Below are 19,090 nucleotides of genomic sequence, written 5' to 3'. Positions count from 1 at the left end.
CCAGAAGAATTGAGACCATTCTTTATGCCAAATACCAAACAACAGAGTAACAACAGCAAAATATATTCCTACTTTTAGTGATATTGATTAATTGATATTATCATGTCAAATCAGATTTAATGCAGCACTTCCTGATGACTGTTCTTAGTTTGTGGTTTCGTCTGAGTAGGTATATCTCTCCTTTAGTTTATTTGCTTCCATTTTATTAACATGAAAAACGAAAGAAAAATTCATGTTCTTGATACTCTTAAATCCTGAGTGGCTACTTCAAGTCCTTTGTCTTTAGACTACAGGGTTAAATCTATACTTTACTTTTTTTTATTGTTTATTGAATATTATCTCATTGAACCCCTGCTTTATTTCCCCACAAAGTGTTATTGGCAATTCTTAAGCTGTGCCTCTTCTCTGACTCTTTAGCTTCTGCCCATTTATCTTATTTATTATACCCTAGGGGTTATTATAAATTTTGAAGTATCTCCTTCCAGAATAAATTTCTAAGGGCTTTCTTCTTCATATAGTAGTTGTGCACACATTTATATTAATCATTCTATAAATGAAAGAAGTTAATGACAAGGGGTCTAGAGATTTAACACTGAGTTTAACATTAAATGAGATTAACACTAAATCTTGGAGTCTATGCTATATATTTGTATACTGTGTAATTTAATCTGAACAGTATTTTAGGTAGGTTTTATCCTTATTAATGAAGTACTAAAGTTTTTTATTTTTGAAGTACTAAAGTTTAAGGTAAGTGGATAACTTTGTTTCATGCTAAAAATTGTCAAACTGTTTTTCAGATAGGTGTATTTGCTTCCACAGTGGTTTTCTCAATGCAGTACCTTACAAAATTTAGCCTAAATTTTCTTTTGTGAGACTTTTCTTAGCTGTAATATTTGTATAGGATCTCTCTGCCTTCTCTAAACTATAAGCTGTAAATCAGTATTACTCTTGATGACATAATGTATTGCTTTTTGGTGATAAGTAATTTATATATATATGTAAAATATATAATATATATATGGGTCCTGTGTAGTCTTTTTTACTTAGTACTGTAAAAACAAATGACCAGCAATATCATTCAATCAGTGGTATGAAATAATATAGCCTTAGTCACCTCTGAAAAATAGTAATGTGCTTATGATAACAGTTTGGTTTTATAGATTGGATAAATTAGAAATTACAGATTCTATAAATCTTAAATGTATTGCTGCTCCTGAATATGTTGTCATTATTTCAGATGACTATCGTATTTTCCTGCGTGTATAAGACGACTTTTGAAACAAAAAAAAGTCAACTGAAAATCGGGGTCGTCTTATACGCCAAGTATACGCAGTATACGCTGAGTATATCCTGAAAAATGTTTCAATATGCAGCTAAACGAAAATTGTCTGAATATTGCCACAAAACGAATTTTTCAACTCGATCCTGCACCAATCACTGCCAGGCTTCTCGGACCGCCTCTCTGACTCAGCCAATCCAAGCAGGCTTTTTATGCATGCAAACTAGACAATGTTCTGGACCCGAATCTACACTGTCAAAAGCCTGCTCAGATTGGCCAGAGTCAGAGAGGAAGTCTATCACAGCATAACCTTTGAACCTTTGCTTGCTGTGATTGGCTCACTGTGGTACATGAGCACAGGAACACATGCAGCACATGCAGCACAGGAACGTTCTGATATAGCGAATATAGGCCTAAACCTATGTTTTAACTGCAAAATTAGAGGTCATCTTATACACCGGCAAATGTAAAATTTTTAAACGATAATTCATTTTTTTTTTTAATTTTTAATTTGACCAAAGTGGATTACAAATCTTTCACAATAAATTTTTAGGTACATAGTGACATTGAATCAGGGGCATTCCCACCACCAATGTTGTACTCCCTCCACCCCTGTTCCCAGCATGCATCTCCTATCCCCCTCCTTTACCACCCGGGTTGCTAGTATAAGTGGTCCCCTCTGTGTCTAGCATGTCTGATCATTTTTTTTTATTTCTACTTAATGTTCATACGACTGTCTGGTTTTGGTACCCTCCATTATTTCCCCCTCAATTTGTGAGGTGAAATAAGATGGTTCAAATTATGTGGTTCTGTTTGAAGAAAAGAAAAATAAAATGGGGCAAAAATCAAGCAAAAAATGGGAGGAGTCCTTCTAGAGGCTATAAATATCAGTTTAAAAGAAGAAAGGGAAAAAAGGAGAAATCTAACAACAATACTAAAAAATTTAAAGAAAAAATCAAACAAAAAACTCTAAAAGCATCACAGCAATAAAGACACCAACCACACAATAACCACAGTCCTGAAATAAAAAAACAAAACATAGAAGATGGTGCCTTGAATGGACAGATACACACACACACACACACACACACACACACACACACACACACACACACACACACACACACACACACACACACACACACGAAAACCCATGGGGGAAAAAAACAAGCAACAAACAACAATAGCAAAATCAAAAAAGAGAAAAAAGTTAATTTGTGCTTCTCATAGGCACCATAAATATTGGGGAAATTAGAAAGGGAATTCCCTTGGCCTAAGAGATACAGGATTTTTCCGCCCTTGAAGTATACTGTCATGGGAATAACTACAGGCTCCATACATGTTCTTTTACTCTCCCTTGGTCCTTTGGTGGTGCCTGTAAACTTTCTGACCCATCGTGGATGATAAAATCCTGCCTCTGTAACTAGAGATCTTGGTATTTGCACAGGTCAAAGGATGGCGCCTATGATGGAGTCTTTCTTCATGGTTCTAGGAGCTCTGCTCCATCATTATTGTTTTAATCAGTCTTCTGTAATTGGCTTTTGCCCTGATCTAGGATGAAGCAGAGTCTTTTCTTTAAACAATAATTCTTTTAAACAATAATTGTTTGAGTAGAACTCTTCATATATTGATAAGCATGCTCATTTTCTAAACCCAGCATTTTCTGCAACATTTGCTAATTTGTTTTACTTATTTAAATTCATAATAACTGTCTCTTACTTTATAAGGGAAGCTCCCAAATTGAATAAGGAATAAGTAAAATACTTGCTAGCAGCTCATTTTATATCAGACCAAAAAGATCATTACTGATTTGTCATTTATTTGGCATTATAAATTGCTATTTTTTATAAAGGAAATATCGGAGAAATATACTAATGCATACTTAGTTTAAAGGAAAACAAATTTCTTATTTAAAATTTGCCATAATAAATACAGGTGATTGTAGAGGTAACTTGGCCCAAATTTAAACAAAGAAATAAGGTAAGTTGAATAATTGATTTTAATGAGTTAGTGTTTCATAAAACAAATATAATAGAAAATAAAATTTTTAGTTCTATGTATATGCCTGTCATGATTTATTTTCAAGTGAAAATTACTTCTTACTGTGACTTTTAGAAAGAATAAACAGTTTTAGGGTCATTGAATTGTTTATTTACAGTTACAACCATAATGTCATTGTTTTAATACTCTTCTTTGGTTGAAACAGTGGCTTATTGCCTTTTGATTATAGAAATTTTGATTAGGAAGTGATCTTTCTGTAGTATCCAATTTTTCTGTTATTGTTGCTTCTCATTTTGCCTGGTTATTAAATTTATGCGCTAATAACTCTTAGCTCACTGTCCCCTATCTTAATTCACTATGTTCCTATCTTGGAAGTTTCCCTTTTCAGTTTATCCATTTAGCACTGCCTTGAGATGTGCCTTATGTTCTGCAAGAATCTCTTTGTTTTCTTAATTGATTATGATCTAGTAACTTAATTATTTGTGACATAAGGATAATATATGATGCTGGAAACACAACTATTCCCCAGGTTTAATGTAATTTGGTTGTAAGCATTAAAATTACATGTAGATCATTGGTTTGCCATGGCATTGCTATGTGCTGGGAGAAAAGCATTAATTGTTCATTGTATCTTATTAAATTTTTTTCTTAGTATATTTCTTAGATGTTCAAACTCTAGATCGTTATTTTTGGTTATAGCCCAGAGGAAAAATGATCTTGCCTACTAATAGAATTGCCATGGTACAGATGCCCATATGTTGATTTGATGTGTTGCTCATTTAGTGCAGTAATGTATTTTCATTGTTAAGGAATCAACTTCTCTGTAAAGAGGTTTCACAGGTGATTTTGAACTTAGAGACCATTTCTAGGGTTTAATAGTTAATTTTATCATTTTTTTAGCTCATTTCAAATAATATCGAATGTTAACTGAAAATTTATATAGGATACATGAAAAACACCCTTAAAAATCATCCTACCAGAGTCATATTATCTCCTAAAGTGTTTCTAAGTATCCAACTTGCTTAACCATTCTAGTTCACTGCTGTATTAAGTAAATACTCTTTGCAATGTTAGGTGGTTCTTGGTTCTAGTTTTTCTTAATCTTAAAATGGAATTCGCATCTTCCATGCAAATACTTTAATTTTATGTTCTTTCTTAGACTAAAGTGTCAACCATTTGAAAATTGTAACAATTGTATTGACTAATCAATCCTTAGACTAAAAAATTACTAGATTTTCTCTTGATTTCTTCTTGTCATTCTTTTCTGTGGCTAACTTCTGGGAAACTCTTCTGTACTTTTTAGTGTTGTTTTTTTCTCCTCACTGTAATACCCAGAATAGAAGACTACCAGGATAATATAGCTAATAAACATAAATTGTAGATGAGCTTTATATTTGGTTGTACATTATCTAAAGTTTATTTTAGACTCAAATGCTACAATGATTTTAGATGTATATTTCAGTTAAGATGTTTTCTAATTAAAGTGACAATTGTGAATTATTTTTATCTTGACTCAGTTTCATGATTGTCTGAATTGTCATGAGTTCTCAAAGATAATTTAAATGAATACTGATTTTGTGAACATTTGACAGTAACACAACTAGTGTTGGAAGCATTACTCTTTACACCTGTGTAATGTAGCCATTAATTGACTAATGTAGAATAAGAGTTAAGATGTTACATATTTTATCTTATGTGAAATTATACTACATGACAAAGGTTGGCATTATGTATAACTACCTGCAAAATATTAACCTCTTTGCAATAAATACAATTAATAATGTACATAAAAGAATGGAATCAAACTAATTTCCTATCAAAAAGAATTATTCATGAACAGAAAGTGGACAGCATGGATTTGATGACAGGAAGGTTGAATCTCATCTGAATTACTGAGTGACCTAGGAAGCTTGCTCAGAGGAATTACAGAATAATTATGTTAATATGCAATTATCGCCTCATTTCTTCTGTAGTAACCTCAAGATGTAGTGCAGTGAGGGTGTTATAGCAAGTGCTGATAGTTTGCAAAAATACTGATGTTTGAGATTTCTGAGACAATAAGTCTAGCTTGAGGCATATAAGTGATGATCTGTCATCTTGAAGACAGATCTGACCTTTGCACTTTTTTTTAAATGTTCACAGTCTATATAACTACAGGCAGTTATAGCTGTAGGACTCATTACAATTTTCCATAAACTGAAATGTTTTATGTAGATTTAAAATTCTATTTGCAGCTTTTAATAATGTGTATGAATTTTTAAAAGAACATTAAAACCTTCATTTAAAAGAAAAATTATAAGGTTATATATTTTGTGGAGGACATAGTAGTAGTGTCTAAACATTTTAGTAAAAGATCCAAATTGATACAGCAATTCATTGAAACTGACGGGTTCAAGCAACATATCATTAGTTTATTAGTTTTCCTTTTCAAAGCTTGATGAATTTTGCTTACCTTCAAGTGTTCTCTGCTTTGTTATAGTAATACAAACTGTTGTTTCTGGTATGTTGTGTATATATATATTTGACTATATAAAGACAAAAACTATTTTGAGACAGTGTACAGTTAACTTGCAGATCAAAAACTTACTGTGTGTATGCCATGTGAATTTGTGAATGTGGAAAATTAATTTTTGATGTCAAAATTTTAAATGTACTGGATTTTGATATCCATTGTTGTACATTGTATCTCAGCACAGTTCCAGTGGATCCTAGGTATTTATAAAAGTTATTTGAACATCATATATTCTGAAAGTTTAATCAAAATTTATTGTTGCTAAGTGCTGTTACCTAGATGACTTTGTATAGCTCAATTGATGCATAATTGTAATACTAGTGTGCTGAATAAAAATGTTTTTATTTTTGTTTTGTTGTAGAGATTATTTATTTGGGTACAAGTGAACCATATTTTATTATGTAAGTGTAAAGGATTATTGATTGTTGAAGACCTCATTTTATATTTCAACAATATTTAATTTGATTTCTTGTTTCTCTTTTGCTGGATGTGTTTTATAAATAAATCTGTTATATACATATTTTTTTCTGTTTTTAGTAAAGCAGTTTGGTTTCTTCACAATGTGAACTTATGGGAGGCACTTATAAAGTCATTCCGGTAATGAGGATGCAGTCTTCAAGCTGACGTGATATTCTCATAGTTTGTCACCCTGCTGTTCAGGGGGTACCAATGAAGTTGCTTTAAATGGGAAGCGTCTGTTCCATCTCTGAACCTCTAACACCAGAACAGATGGGAGGAACATGGAACATGGAAGGTTTTACCTCTGAGGTGGTAACAGTGAAGCCACTCATTAACACTGAATTTACCACTTCGTTAGCAACGTTGCTTCCTGTTGAGAGAAGCTAATATAGGCTTTCAGATTGACTGAGCATACATTTGTCTAGCTTTGTGATTGTAATAATAAGTAGGACTCAAAAGTGTCTGTAGACACTTTCAATTGTCATCCATCTCACAGTTATGAGCGTGTATGTATTTGGACATTTTAGGTTTTCTACCTAATTTTATAAGGAATAGGTAATAGAGCATTAAGGCTGGCTTTTCATTGACATTTGCACACTTGTTCCTAACACATGTTTGTATGCTGCCCATTTTTAACTTCTGTGTATGTGATGGAGAGATCCCTGCTGGGTGCTGCATTAGCACCATTTTGGGGTGCTATCATTGAATATGATCTTATTGGAAGTCTATTTTTATTACTGTGGAAGTTTGCCAATTTCAAAGCCGTTATAAGACCAAGGGATAAAAAAAATTGATTTTGGTGTAAGTTTAAATAATATTTATAATAATTATTTTAAGCAGTCCATTTTATGAAAAGTAAGAATATTTATAAGTACTGGTTCTAAGTTGTAGAATGAGGAAATAATCAGAAAACATTGTTAAACTGTATAACTGTATTGAATGTTTTACAAAATGTGAAATTGGTATCATTAGAAGATAATACCGTTTCTGAATATTGGGTTATATATTCCTGTTGTCCAATATATATTTCTACTATACAAGTAAAAAGTACTTTTTTAAAAAATGAAGACTTTATTATTTTGTCTTAAAAATAAAGCAGTAAAAAAGTTTTGTCTTGTTTACTGCTAGTTCCATAATGCTAGAGAACTGCCTAGCACAGTGTAAAGACTAGTAAAATCTAGAGATCTAAGAAAAGTGCAATTTTATGCGAGATAGTCATGGGATTGCCAGATAGTAGCTTCTTTAAATTGTATATAAAGACTGTTAGTGAATCAAGAAACCAGAATTTTGATAAAATTTACATTAATGGAAGCAGATGTTCATATGTCAGAGACAGACTACTTTATTCTTTGAAAATCAGAACTTTTAGTTTTGCAATTGTGATTTTAATCGCTGAGTAGTTTAGTTTTTAATTCAGCAATTGTTGATTGGTCTATGCCGAGCACTATGCTAGTTCAGGAAATACAAAGGTCAGTAGGTCACAGGCTCAGAAAGAGCTTCATCCTTCTCTATTTTTCTTTTTTGTTTGTTTGTTTTTGGGTCACACCCAGCAGCACTCAGGGGTTACTCCTGGCAGGCTCAGGGAACAATATGGGATGCCAGGATTCAAACCAGTCTGTCCTGTGTTGGTCGCATGCAAGGCAAATTCCTTACCTCTGTGCTATTGCTCCAGCCCTAGCATCTTTTTTTTTTTTTTTTTTTTTTTTTTTTTTTTGGTTTTTGGGCCACACCCAGCAGTGCTCAGGGCCACTCCTGGCTGTCTTCTTAGAAATAGCTCCTGGCAGGCACCGGGGACCATATGGGACACTGGGATTCGAACCAACCACCTTAGGTCCTGGATCTGCTGCTTGCAAGGCAAACACCGCTGTGCTATCTCTCCCAGCCCTAGCATCTTTCTTTAAAGAGATACAATGTGTATATAGCCCGTTTCTAAAACCCAAGATAGGAAGAGTATAAGAGAATTAGACAGTTTTTATAGTGATAATTTTTCCTTCTAAAATCTGCTTTCTGCTGAAATCTTCTGCTTTCTTCTCACTCAAATAAATTATAAGGCTGGGAATTTTTAATTTTTGGTTTTTGGACCACACTCTGTAGTTCTAGGGGGTTATTTCTGATTCAGTTTCTGGAATTGTTCCTGGTAGTGCTTGAATGAGCTATGCAGTACCAGAGATCAAACCTGATCCTTAGTTTGCCAAGCATGCACTCGAGCACTTGAAGCTGTCTATTTCGTTCTTTAAAAAAAAATGCATTTGCTTGTTTTCAATCCCAGGTTCTTCTTTGAGCACATGTCTCATTTGCTTGTCTCTGTTTTTTTTGCTTCCTTATTTCTCTCTAATACATTTCCTCTACTTGCCTTGCATTTTTTCCAAGAAGATTTCGTTCAATAGAAACTATCTTTTTCTAGATTTTATGTGGTATGCATACTAAAAGCTAAATTATGATTTGCTTCAGAGTAAAACATTTTAATCTATTACAATTGATTCAGATCAAAGTGGTAAAAAACCTTTCAGGAATCCTAGACTTTGGGGAGGGGGCTCCAGTTACTAATTGATATAAAAGATCATTCATTTTAAATTTATTAATTTAGAACTAAGAATAATTTAAGAAATAAAGTAAATTTTTATTAATTTATTATTTAATGGAAACCCTTTTATTAAAGCTTATTTAAAAATTATAGATTTCTTTTTGTTTGCTTTGCGACCACACCTGGAGGTGCTCAGTGATTATTCCGTGGTTTGTACTTAGAAGTTACTTCTGGTTTACTCAGAACCATTTGGGATGGGGTGGGATTGTCCTACCGTCTGTACTACTTTGCTCTGGCCCCAAGTTGCAGAATCCTGATGGACTAGTGAAACAATAATAGAAACAAAGCAATCTTAAAATAAAATAGCAGTTTCCTACTACATTAGCATTTTGTTACATTGACTATTCACTTTTTAGCAGATAAATTTAGTCAAAAATGATCCTTCACTGGATTTTGTTCCTTTTACTGGATTTATTGGGTTTTGTTTCTTCAAATAATAGTTTAATTCTGCAAATTTTGACAATTTTATATTGACTATCCTACATGAAGTTCCTTACATGTGATTATTTTTTAATTAGCAGTCTAAATTTTTTAAGATTCTTTTAGTGTTTTTATGTGTGTTTGCATTATTTCTATTTGGACATTTTGTATATAATGGTGTAGTGGTATTGACCAGCACCTAGAAAAAAGTTGGCTTTGAGGCACAAGTCTTTTCTGTTTTTAGAGATTTTCATTAGAAAATTATTAGAATTTAATGTAGAGAGTAGAATAAGCTAATGGAATATGTACTTTCAGCACTCCCAACGTTCGATACTATTTTTTCATGCAAATCTAAATCTTTTTTTCCATTTTCTAGACTACATGTGTTAAGTGGGCATGCCAACAATATGGATGATTTGAAGATAAACACCGATATTACTGGTGCTAAAGAAGAACTCCTGGATGACAATTTTAACTCAGACAAAGAAAGTGGAGTTAATAAATCAAAAGATTGTCAAGCATCATTCCAGAAAACCAACACATTCACTCTGCCTGAAGAACTTTCAAAGGACAAATCTGAAAACGCCTTAAGTGGAGGCCAGTCTTCTCTATTTATACATGCTGGTGCTCCTATTTCTAGTGAAAACTTGGTTTTGCCTAAGGGAGCTGCTGTTAATGGACCAGTTTCACACTCCTCCTTAAATCAGACTTCCAATATGAATAAAGACAGTGTTTCATTAACCACTGGACAGCCTGTGGATCAGCCAACAACAGAATCTTGTTCAGCTTTGAAAGTAGCCACTGATCTTCAGTCATCCTCACCACAACAAGCAAGTCAACATCAAGTTGTATTTTTGTTATCAGATGTAACACATGCAAAAAATCCAACCCATTCCATTAAAAATCTACCTACCTCTGCTTCAGTTGGCTGTGATACTCAAAATTCAGTAGGGAGTAATATAAAGTCAGATAGCACTTTAATAAATCAAGTAGAGGTGGGTGAAGATAGTGAGGATTTATTGGTAAAAGATGATTGTGTCAGTACATTAAAAGGAATTTCCTCAGGTACAGAATTTAGGCCAGAAAATGATGCAAACTGGGACCCCCAGAAAGAATTCATTCAGTTTCTAATGACTAATGAAGATACTGTGGATAAAACTCCCATTCACTCTAAAGTTGGTCTAGAAAAAAAGAGAAAACGAAAAATGGATGTGAGCAAGATAACTCGTTATACTGAGGATTGTTTTAGTGATTCTAATTGTAGACCCAATAAATCAAAAATACTAGAACTTGACTTTCTGGAACAGAACGAAGAATTGCAATCGATAGACTCACAGAAATATTCATTATCAAAAGTAAAGCCTGAAGCAACTGATGAAGACATAGAATCTGTGGATACTTTTAAACATGTAATTTATAACTCAGATAAGTGTGGAGAAGACAGTTCGCCTGTTCACACAAGCACTTTTCTTTCAAAAACCTTAAGTAAGAAATGTGAAGAGAGTGATTGTGAGTCACCTGCTACTTTCAGCACCGAAGAGCCATCATTCTACCCCTGTACAAAGTGCAATGTGAATTTTAGGGAGAAAAAGCACCTCCACAGGCATATGATGTATCATTTAGATGGGAATAGCCACTTTCGCCATCTTAATGTGCCAAGGCCATACGCATGTAGAGAATGTGGGCGGACATTTCGAGATCGTAACTCTCTTTTAAAGCATATGATTATTCACCAAGAAAGAAGACAGAAGTTGATGGAGGAAATTCGTGAATTGAAAGAACTTCAGGACGAAGGAAGAAGTGCACGTTTACAGTGCCCTCAGTGTGTGTTTGGAACCAACTGCCCTAAAACGTTTGTGCAGCATGCTAAGACCCATGAAAAAGATAAAAGGTACTACTGCTGTGAAGAGTGTAACTTCATGGCAGTAACAGAAAATGAATTGGAATGTCACCGAGGTGTTGCCCATGGAGCAGTGGTAAAATTTCCTATTGTCAGTTCTGATACAGCCCAGAGAAAAACTCAAAAAAAGAATTTCTCTGTTTTAGGGTCATCAAAGAAATCAGCTACTTATGTATGCAAAATGTGTCCTTTTACTACTTCAGCCAGAAATATTTTAAAAAAACACATTGAGTATATGCATTCATCATCATGCGTTGATTCATTTGGTAGCCCTCTTGGACTTGATAAAAGGAAAACTGACATTATAGAACCTGTAGAGATTGATAGCACTAAACCATTAATTAAACAGTCATCCACTTTTCCAAAGAACTCTGCTGTCAAACAAGATGTAAAGCGAACATTTGGATCATCCTCACAGTCGAGCAGTTTTTCAAAATTACATAGGCGACCACACAGAATACAAAAGGCTCGGAAAAGCGTCACCCAGTCAGGTGTAAATGTGTGCAATCAAAACAATTCTCACAAGACTGTTATAACTAAAAACAGCATTGACCAAAAACCTAGGTATTTCCATCAAGCAGTGAAAGAAAGATCAAATACCAAGGCAAATAGCAACTATTTTTATAGACACAAGTATGAGAACTATAAAGTGATTAAAAAGTCAGGTGAATCATATCCTCTGCATTTCAAGAAAGAAGAAACTAGTTCAATAAATTCTTTACATCTTTTTTCATCATCTAGTAATTCCCCCAACAATAGTTTTATTTCAGATCCTCATAACTCTGACATCAAAAGGCCAGAAAACTTTAAAGACCACAGGCGAGTAGCTGTAAAGAGAGTTGTTAAAGAATCTAAGAAAGAAAGTTCAGTTGGTGAAGAGTTGGATACGTATCCAGATTTCTTGCATAAAATGACAGTTGTTGTTTTGCAAAAACTTAATTCTGCTGAGAAGAAAGATAGTTATGAAACAGAAGATGAAAGTTCCTGGGACAATGTTGAGTTAGGTGAGTACACTACACAGGCCATAGAAGATGAACCTTATAATGATATAAATCAAGAGCATGTAAATTTATTTCCTCTGTTTAAAAGCAAGGTAGAAGATCAAGAACCTGGAGAAAATACTGCCCTCAGTTATGATCAAAATGATGGTTTTTATTTTGAATATTATGAAGATACTGGGACTGACAACTTTTTGCATGAGATACATGATTCTCAGCATTTAGAAAATGCAGAAAATTCGTTATCAAAGCATGATTCTGTTTTTCATTGGACTGATTTGTCTCTTGAAAAGAAATCATGTCCTTACTGCCCAGCAACATTTGAAACAGGTGTTGGGTTGTCAAATCATGTCCGGGGTCATCTTCACAGAGCGGGATTAAGTTATGAAGCCCGTCATGTTGTCTCACCAGAACAAATAGCCACAAGTGACAAAATGCAGCATTTCAAAAGAACTGGCACAGGGACACCTGTTAAGCGAGTTAGAAAAGGTAAGTTATTGTGTAATTAACTGGGCCAATTCAAATCTAGAGAATATGAAGGTTTTGCTTGTATGTAGTCTTTATTAGAATCACACCTTCATATTTCAGAATTAGTTTTAAGGTGGTCAGTATAAAAAAAATCTGATATTACTTTAAATTTTTTTTAGCTATAGAGAAGTCTGAAACTACTTCTGAACATACGTGTCAGCTCTGTGGTGGTTGGTTTGATACCAAAATTGGATTATCAAATCATGTTAGAGGCCACCTGAAAAGACTTGGAAAAACCAAATGGGATGCCCACAAATCTCCAATCTGTGTACTGAATGAGATTATGCAAAATGAAGAAAAGTATGAGAAAATCTTAAAGGCATTGAACAGTCGTCGTATTATTCCCAGACCATTTGTAGCTCAAAAATTTGCATCAAGCGATGACTTTCTATCTCAAAATGTTATACCTCTTGAAGCATACCATAATGGCCTAAAGACTGAAGCTTTATCAGTGTCTGCATCAGAGGAAGAGGGACTGACTTTCTTAAATGAATATGATGAATCAAAACCAGAACTGCCCAGTGGAAAAAAGAATCAGTCTCTTACACTTATAGAACTGCTTAAAAATAAAAGGATGGGAGAGGAAAGGAATTCTGTTATCTCTCCTCAAAAGATCCATAATCAAACTGCAAGAAAGAGATTTGTTCAGAAGTGTGTTCTTCCATTAAATGAAGATAGCCCGTTGATGTATCAACCACAGAAAATGGACTTGACTATGCACTCAGGTAAGAGGACATTTATGACCATCTTCTATCATTTAAACACAGTGTAATTGTTCATTAATGGAATACTTTCAGAGTCTTTTATTTAAGCTGCTTTTTTTTACAGAACAGTTTGGTTATACTATCATTTCTGTATAAATCATCAATTGATGCTCAACAGCAGTGAATTTTGCTTCATATCTTGGTCTGATGTAAGGTGAGAACAAAATTGAAAACAAAACAAACATACATCTGATGTGTTAAAATACCATTTGCTGTGTTCGGCAATGTCTGAGGATGGGAGGTAATGTTGAGAAGTAGAGCATTGCTGAAAAGGAAAAACCTGTCATATATTTTTTAGTTCTTTTAAGTGATATGATTTTTAGATTTAGTTATTTGGTTCCCTACAGATTTTGATAAAGCAGAGCAGACTCTTTAAGCAGAATGGATTAGTATTTTTTGTGTCTTATGATGAACTCAGGGAAATCCTCTATTTCTAGTTCTTGTACTGTGGCATAGTATGGATTTGGAGAACTGTTGTGAGTATGAAACATATTTGGGATTTTAGATTTTTTCCAGAAAGAAATTAACTTAGTGCTTGTGCACCAATAAGTTTTTTCTTTTTCAAGGGCATTTTGTGTGTATTGACAAATGATGCTGCAGATAAAGTAGCAAAGCTTCACTTGGTCCTGCAAATCTGGTTTATACTGTTCATACCTTTATAGAAAAAAATTATTTATTTTTTTTATCATTCTCTTTTGGATACTAGGGATGTTGAGGGTAAATTTGGTTGATCTCATTATTGAATGTGATTTAATATTGAATAACGATCTCAGTATTGATCCCCTTGTTGATTGTGTCTAATTGGTCACTGGGTTGATAATAAAAATACTGACATTGTTTTGTTTACTTTGGGTAGACTTTGGAATATCCCAAACATCTGTAATGCTGGTTTAACTTAAGGAATGATTATCTGATATTTATATGGTTTGAAAGAGTTTATTCTGTATGGATTTCTTTCATTTGTCCAGAGTTTGTCAAAGTCAGTTTTTCAGAAGGGTAAAACTTAAGGAAGATATGTTAGCTATCTTTGCCAGATATAGTACACTTCAGAAAGGAAAGTATGTTTTGTTATCATTATAAGAAGAAATCAAGTGAAATGTATATGGGAGTTGAGGCTTGTCTGAGAACTTAGGAGTTTAATTGTTTCAACATGTTTCTTTCCTGCGATGACTAAGATGTTAGCTTGTTGATCATTTATTTAGCACAAAGATTTTAGCAAAAAACTTCAAATCATTAACTTCATTATTGATTGCGCATTCAGAGTAATGAACATAAAATGCCCTGAATAAAATGTTGTGTCTAACAGCTGTTCAGTGGTGTGTTTTACCACCTTTTCTCCCAGCCTTTATCAGAAAGCCTAATTTAGTATTAAGCCTTTTACGGTTTTGTGGGTAAAACACTTTAATTACCACTTTGTCAACTAGACTTTTTAATTCTTTTTATTGGTAATGTTGTAAGCCTTGAATCTTCTCAACAAAACTGCTATTCCAATCACAGGATTATATTTTAGGTTTAGAAAATGATCTGCGTAACACAAATCTACAAGAAAGTGATAATAGGTGTTAAATCCAGAGGAGCTCAGAGGTTCAAGACACTTCTTCTACCTTTCCAAAGAGCATTGGATTGGCTCATTACTAACTACTAACAAATAATAAACTTAATGTACCCCAGCTTATTTCAGGTCACACTATTTCTTGAAAGTTTTTAAAATCATCTGATGTAGTACTTTCTTCACGCTTTTAGCTAAGAAAATTTCTCTCTTTTTTAATTTCACTTTTTGACATGAGAACTGGATTAGTTTTCTTTTGGAGCTTAGAACATGTTTGCATTGCATCTGGTGTTTTACAAGTGCTGTTAGCCTGTCCAACCACTCACATGCTTATGTATGAGAGAAGAGTACTGGACTTTTGACTAGTATAGGTATGTTTGAACATGACACAGAAAGTCTGGTATTGTTTTTTTCCCCTCAGAGAACTGCTGCTAATTCAGATCATATTTACTAAGCAGCATTTGTATCTGAACACACATAAAATTTTAGCAACTTGTAAAACAAGTTACTATTTTTTTAATATATCTTTTATTTAAACACCGTGATTACAAACATGACTGTAGTTAGGTTTCAGTCACAAGAACACCCCCCTTCACCAGTGCAGCATTCCCACCACCAATGCTCCCCATCTCCTTCCTCTCACACCCCCTACCTGTATTTGAGACAGGCATTCTACGTCTCACTCATTAACATTTCATGGTAGTTGTTAGTGTATTATTTCTCTAACTGCACTCACCCCTCTTTGAGGTAAGCTTCATATCGTGAGCCTGTCCTTCCAGCCCTCATCTCTTGGGCATTATTACAATAATATCTTTTATTTTTCTTAAAACCATAGATAGGTGGAACTATTTTGTGTGTCTCTCTCTCCTCTGACTTATTTCACTCAGCATAATAGTTTCCATGTCCATTCAGGTATAGGAAAATTTCATGACTTCACTCTTGACGGCTGCATAATATTCCATTGTGGATATATATACACACAGTTTATTTGGCATCTTGGTTGAAGGGCATCTTGGTTGTTTCCAGAGTCTGGCTATTATAAGTAGTACTGCAATGAATATAGGTGTGAGGAAGGGATTTTTGTATTGCTTTTTTGTTGTTGTTGTTACCAGGGTATATCCCCAGGAAGTTACTATTTTTTTTTATTTGACTATTAGTGACTTGATTTTGAGAGAAAATAACCCAATAAAGGTATAGAACTTTTGAATCTACATTATTCATATTGGTTTTTAAATTATACTATTTTTTATTTTAAAATTTATATTTGTTAAAAAGATTCCAATATGTCACCTCACTTTGCTTTTGAAGAGAGAGAGAAAAGGGAGAAAAATGTAATCCCAGCCTGGGTAAATAAATGCAGTGAAAATGTAGCTTGATTCGAAAACTAAGCAAACTAATAAGTTTTTATTAGTCTGTGGGAAAACCTTAGACCTAATAATGGCCCCTTTTAACAGCTGAATAGATTTTTATTTTCCCCAATGTTTTGATTTTGAATTTATTAGTACAAAAATGTATAAGCACAATAATGTTATCGTGCACCTTTCTGTGTTATATTTGGCTGGTTAACCCAGCCTTGCAGATACCTCTTTATACTGTTACTCTGAACATTGAATTGAATTAGCTTACTTATATATAATACTGCTTCTTATAGCCTACAAAATGCCTATTCTTTTCATTTGTAGCCTTTCAAGCTACCCTGCTTTAGCAAATCCCATTTCTTTCATATCTTTAAATTTCCTCTTCTAAATGGAACTATATACATTTTTTTTACCTAAACTTCTCTTTTCAATCTTTTATTTCTCTTTATTAGGCCACTAACTTCTACTTTCTTCTAGTTGTTTTTCTAACATTTTGTTTTTTCTCATGTCTTCCTTTGGCTTACATCTAGTTTGTTCTCATTGTGAAAGAAAAACTTACATTTATCCTAGTGTCTTTCTTCTACTTCTTTGCTTCATTCTTTAACTTCACAATTAACAGGGATGACTATTGGCCAGTTATGGTAAAAGGAGAATAACATCAGACTTGGTTTTCTTTTTATATTAGTCCCACTTTCACCAGACGTACGAAGCATTGCAAACATTTGAGATAGAAACAATGGAAGTAAGAAACTAGAAACAAGAAATAATCCTTATTGTTATAGCCATTGCTGAACATTCACTATATGTCAGGCTCTATGTCAACTAACTTACATGTATGTAGTATTTAATTTTCACACCCACCATATGAGTTTTACATACAATAATTTCCTGCAGTTTATAGGTACTTGGGCCTAGAGAATTTAAGTAAATTGGGACTAGAGAGATACTACAAAGATGTAAGGCATTTGTCTTTTATGCTGCTGACCCAGTTGTAACCCCTGGTACCACATACCACATGATTCCCTAGCACTGTTAATATAATGTTCCTCCTCCTACTGTTGACGACAATAGAAATTTGAGCAAGTTCTGAATTCTTACAGTTAACAACAGAGTTGAAAATTAAATTAAGACTTTTTTTTAAAAAAATCACAATTATTTGCCACATAAAATTGAGTAATTGAAAATTTTAAAATAAAGTTAGTTTTAAAGTGGGGAGCATTATGATGAAGACTCAGAAAGCAAGAGTCTAATTATAAAGTTTAAGAATCCAAGAAGTGGTTATATCTGAAGTATAGAGACATTTAGATACCCCTTTTGAGATATTTTGGTTTTATTATTTTCTTGTTTGGAGGACACATCTCACTGTGCTCAAGGTTTACTCCTGATTCTGTGCTCAGGGATCACTCTTGTCTGTGCTCAGTGCAGGGGATCAAATTGAAAACTGACAAGGCAAGCACACTTCTATCTTTTAAGCTTTTATAGATAATTTTTAAAATATCAAATGCTGACTTACAGTATATTATAAGTTAATTGTAAATTTCTAGTTTTAATGGAAGAAATTTTATCATATACACACGCACACACACACACACACACTAAAAATGTTTTATTTCATTATCCAAAATATATACATTGGAAAGAAAGTGGGATGACTGCTGTTCCGGAATAGACTCACATTTATTTATTTATTTATTTATTTATTTATTTATTTATTTATTTATTTATTTATTTATTTATTTATTTATTTTTGTTCATTTATGCTTTGGGGCCACACCTGGCTCTGAGCTCAGAAATCACTCCTGGCAGGCTCGGGGGACCATATAGGATGCCTGGAATCGGACACGTGTTAGGCTTGGGTCAGCCGTGTGCAAGGCATACGCCCTACTGCTATGCTATTACTCTGGCCCCTTATTTATTTTTGTTTCGTTTTGTTTTGTTTTTGGGCCACACCCAGCGTTGCTCAGGGATTACTCCTGGCTGTCTGCTCAGAAATAGCTCCTGGCAGGCACAGGGGATATGGGACACTGGGATTCGAACCAACCACCTTTAATTCTGGATCGGCTGCTTGCAAGGCAAATGCCACTGTGCTATCTCTCCGGGCCCAACCCTTATATATTTTTGAAGTGAAAAATGGATTTTATTTGGAGGTACAAAGGAACAGGGAGGGAGAGGATAAGAGAGAGAGTAATGTGAACCATGTTCAAGGAAGAGCATGGGCTTCTTCAGATGAGAGATCCCTGGTACACAACCTAGCATGAAAGTAGAAAAGTACACATCTCAAGAGGCAAGCTAGTACCGTGTACCCAGGCAATACATATGCACACCTCCTTTTAGACTTAGCTTTATTAAAGAAAGATATTTATAGTGAAAATTATAAAATTTTAAAATTATACTAGAATCTTTGGGTCACTTCCACTAATAGGATACCTCTACCATCTTTTTTTAGTAAACTAAGTATTTTCCATATTATTCATTTCTAAGAGGCATATGAGATTTTTATTAATAGAATCTTATGCCCATTCTTATCTTTAATAATGTAATTGACCATAGAGGCCAGCAATAACAAGTGCTAATGAACATATAACACAGTGCCAGGTGCCGAGTGGTATATGAGCCACTAGAAAAGTAATTCTTATATTGTGGAAAAATGTTATTGAAACACTCTGTGATGGAAGGGGTAAAAACTAATATTGTGAAAGCTTCCTGTGGTGTATTAAATTACTTGTCCTTTCGTAAGT

At 33.8% G+C, this 19,090-nt stretch overlaps 1 protein-coding gene across 4 annotated transcripts in view; it reads left to right on the top strand.

The window, feature by feature from the left end:
- ZNF644 (zinc finger protein 644) overlaps positions 1 to 19,090 on the top strand; it is a 94,447-nt gene that overhangs the window by 61,116 nt on the left and 14,241 nt on the right. For 2 of the 4 annotated variants that reach the window (XM_049772185.1, XM_049772184.1), the window contains 2 exons: positions 9,632 to 12,642; positions 12,801 to 13,406. The exons of the other annotated variants lie outside the window; for them this stretch is intronic. In XM_049772185.1, the coding sequence (XP_049628142.1) occupies positions 9,632 to 12,642; positions 12,801 to 13,406 (3,617 nt within the window). The remainder of the gene's footprint in view (positions 1 to 9,631; positions 12,643 to 12,800; positions 13,407 to 19,090) is intronic. 4 annotated transcript variants of the gene reach the window in all.

This window comes from Suncus etruscus, chromosome 4 (assembly GCF_024139225.1).
Source record: "Suncus etruscus isolate mSunEtr1 chromosome 4, mSunEtr1.pri.cur, whole genome shotgun sequence".
Classification (NCBI taxonomy): Eukaryota; Metazoa; Chordata; class Mammalia; order Eulipotyphla; family Soricidae; genus Suncus; species Suncus etruscus.
The sequence above is the reverse complement of the archived record's forward strand: the minus strand, read 5'-3'. Positions and strand labels throughout refer to the sequence as shown.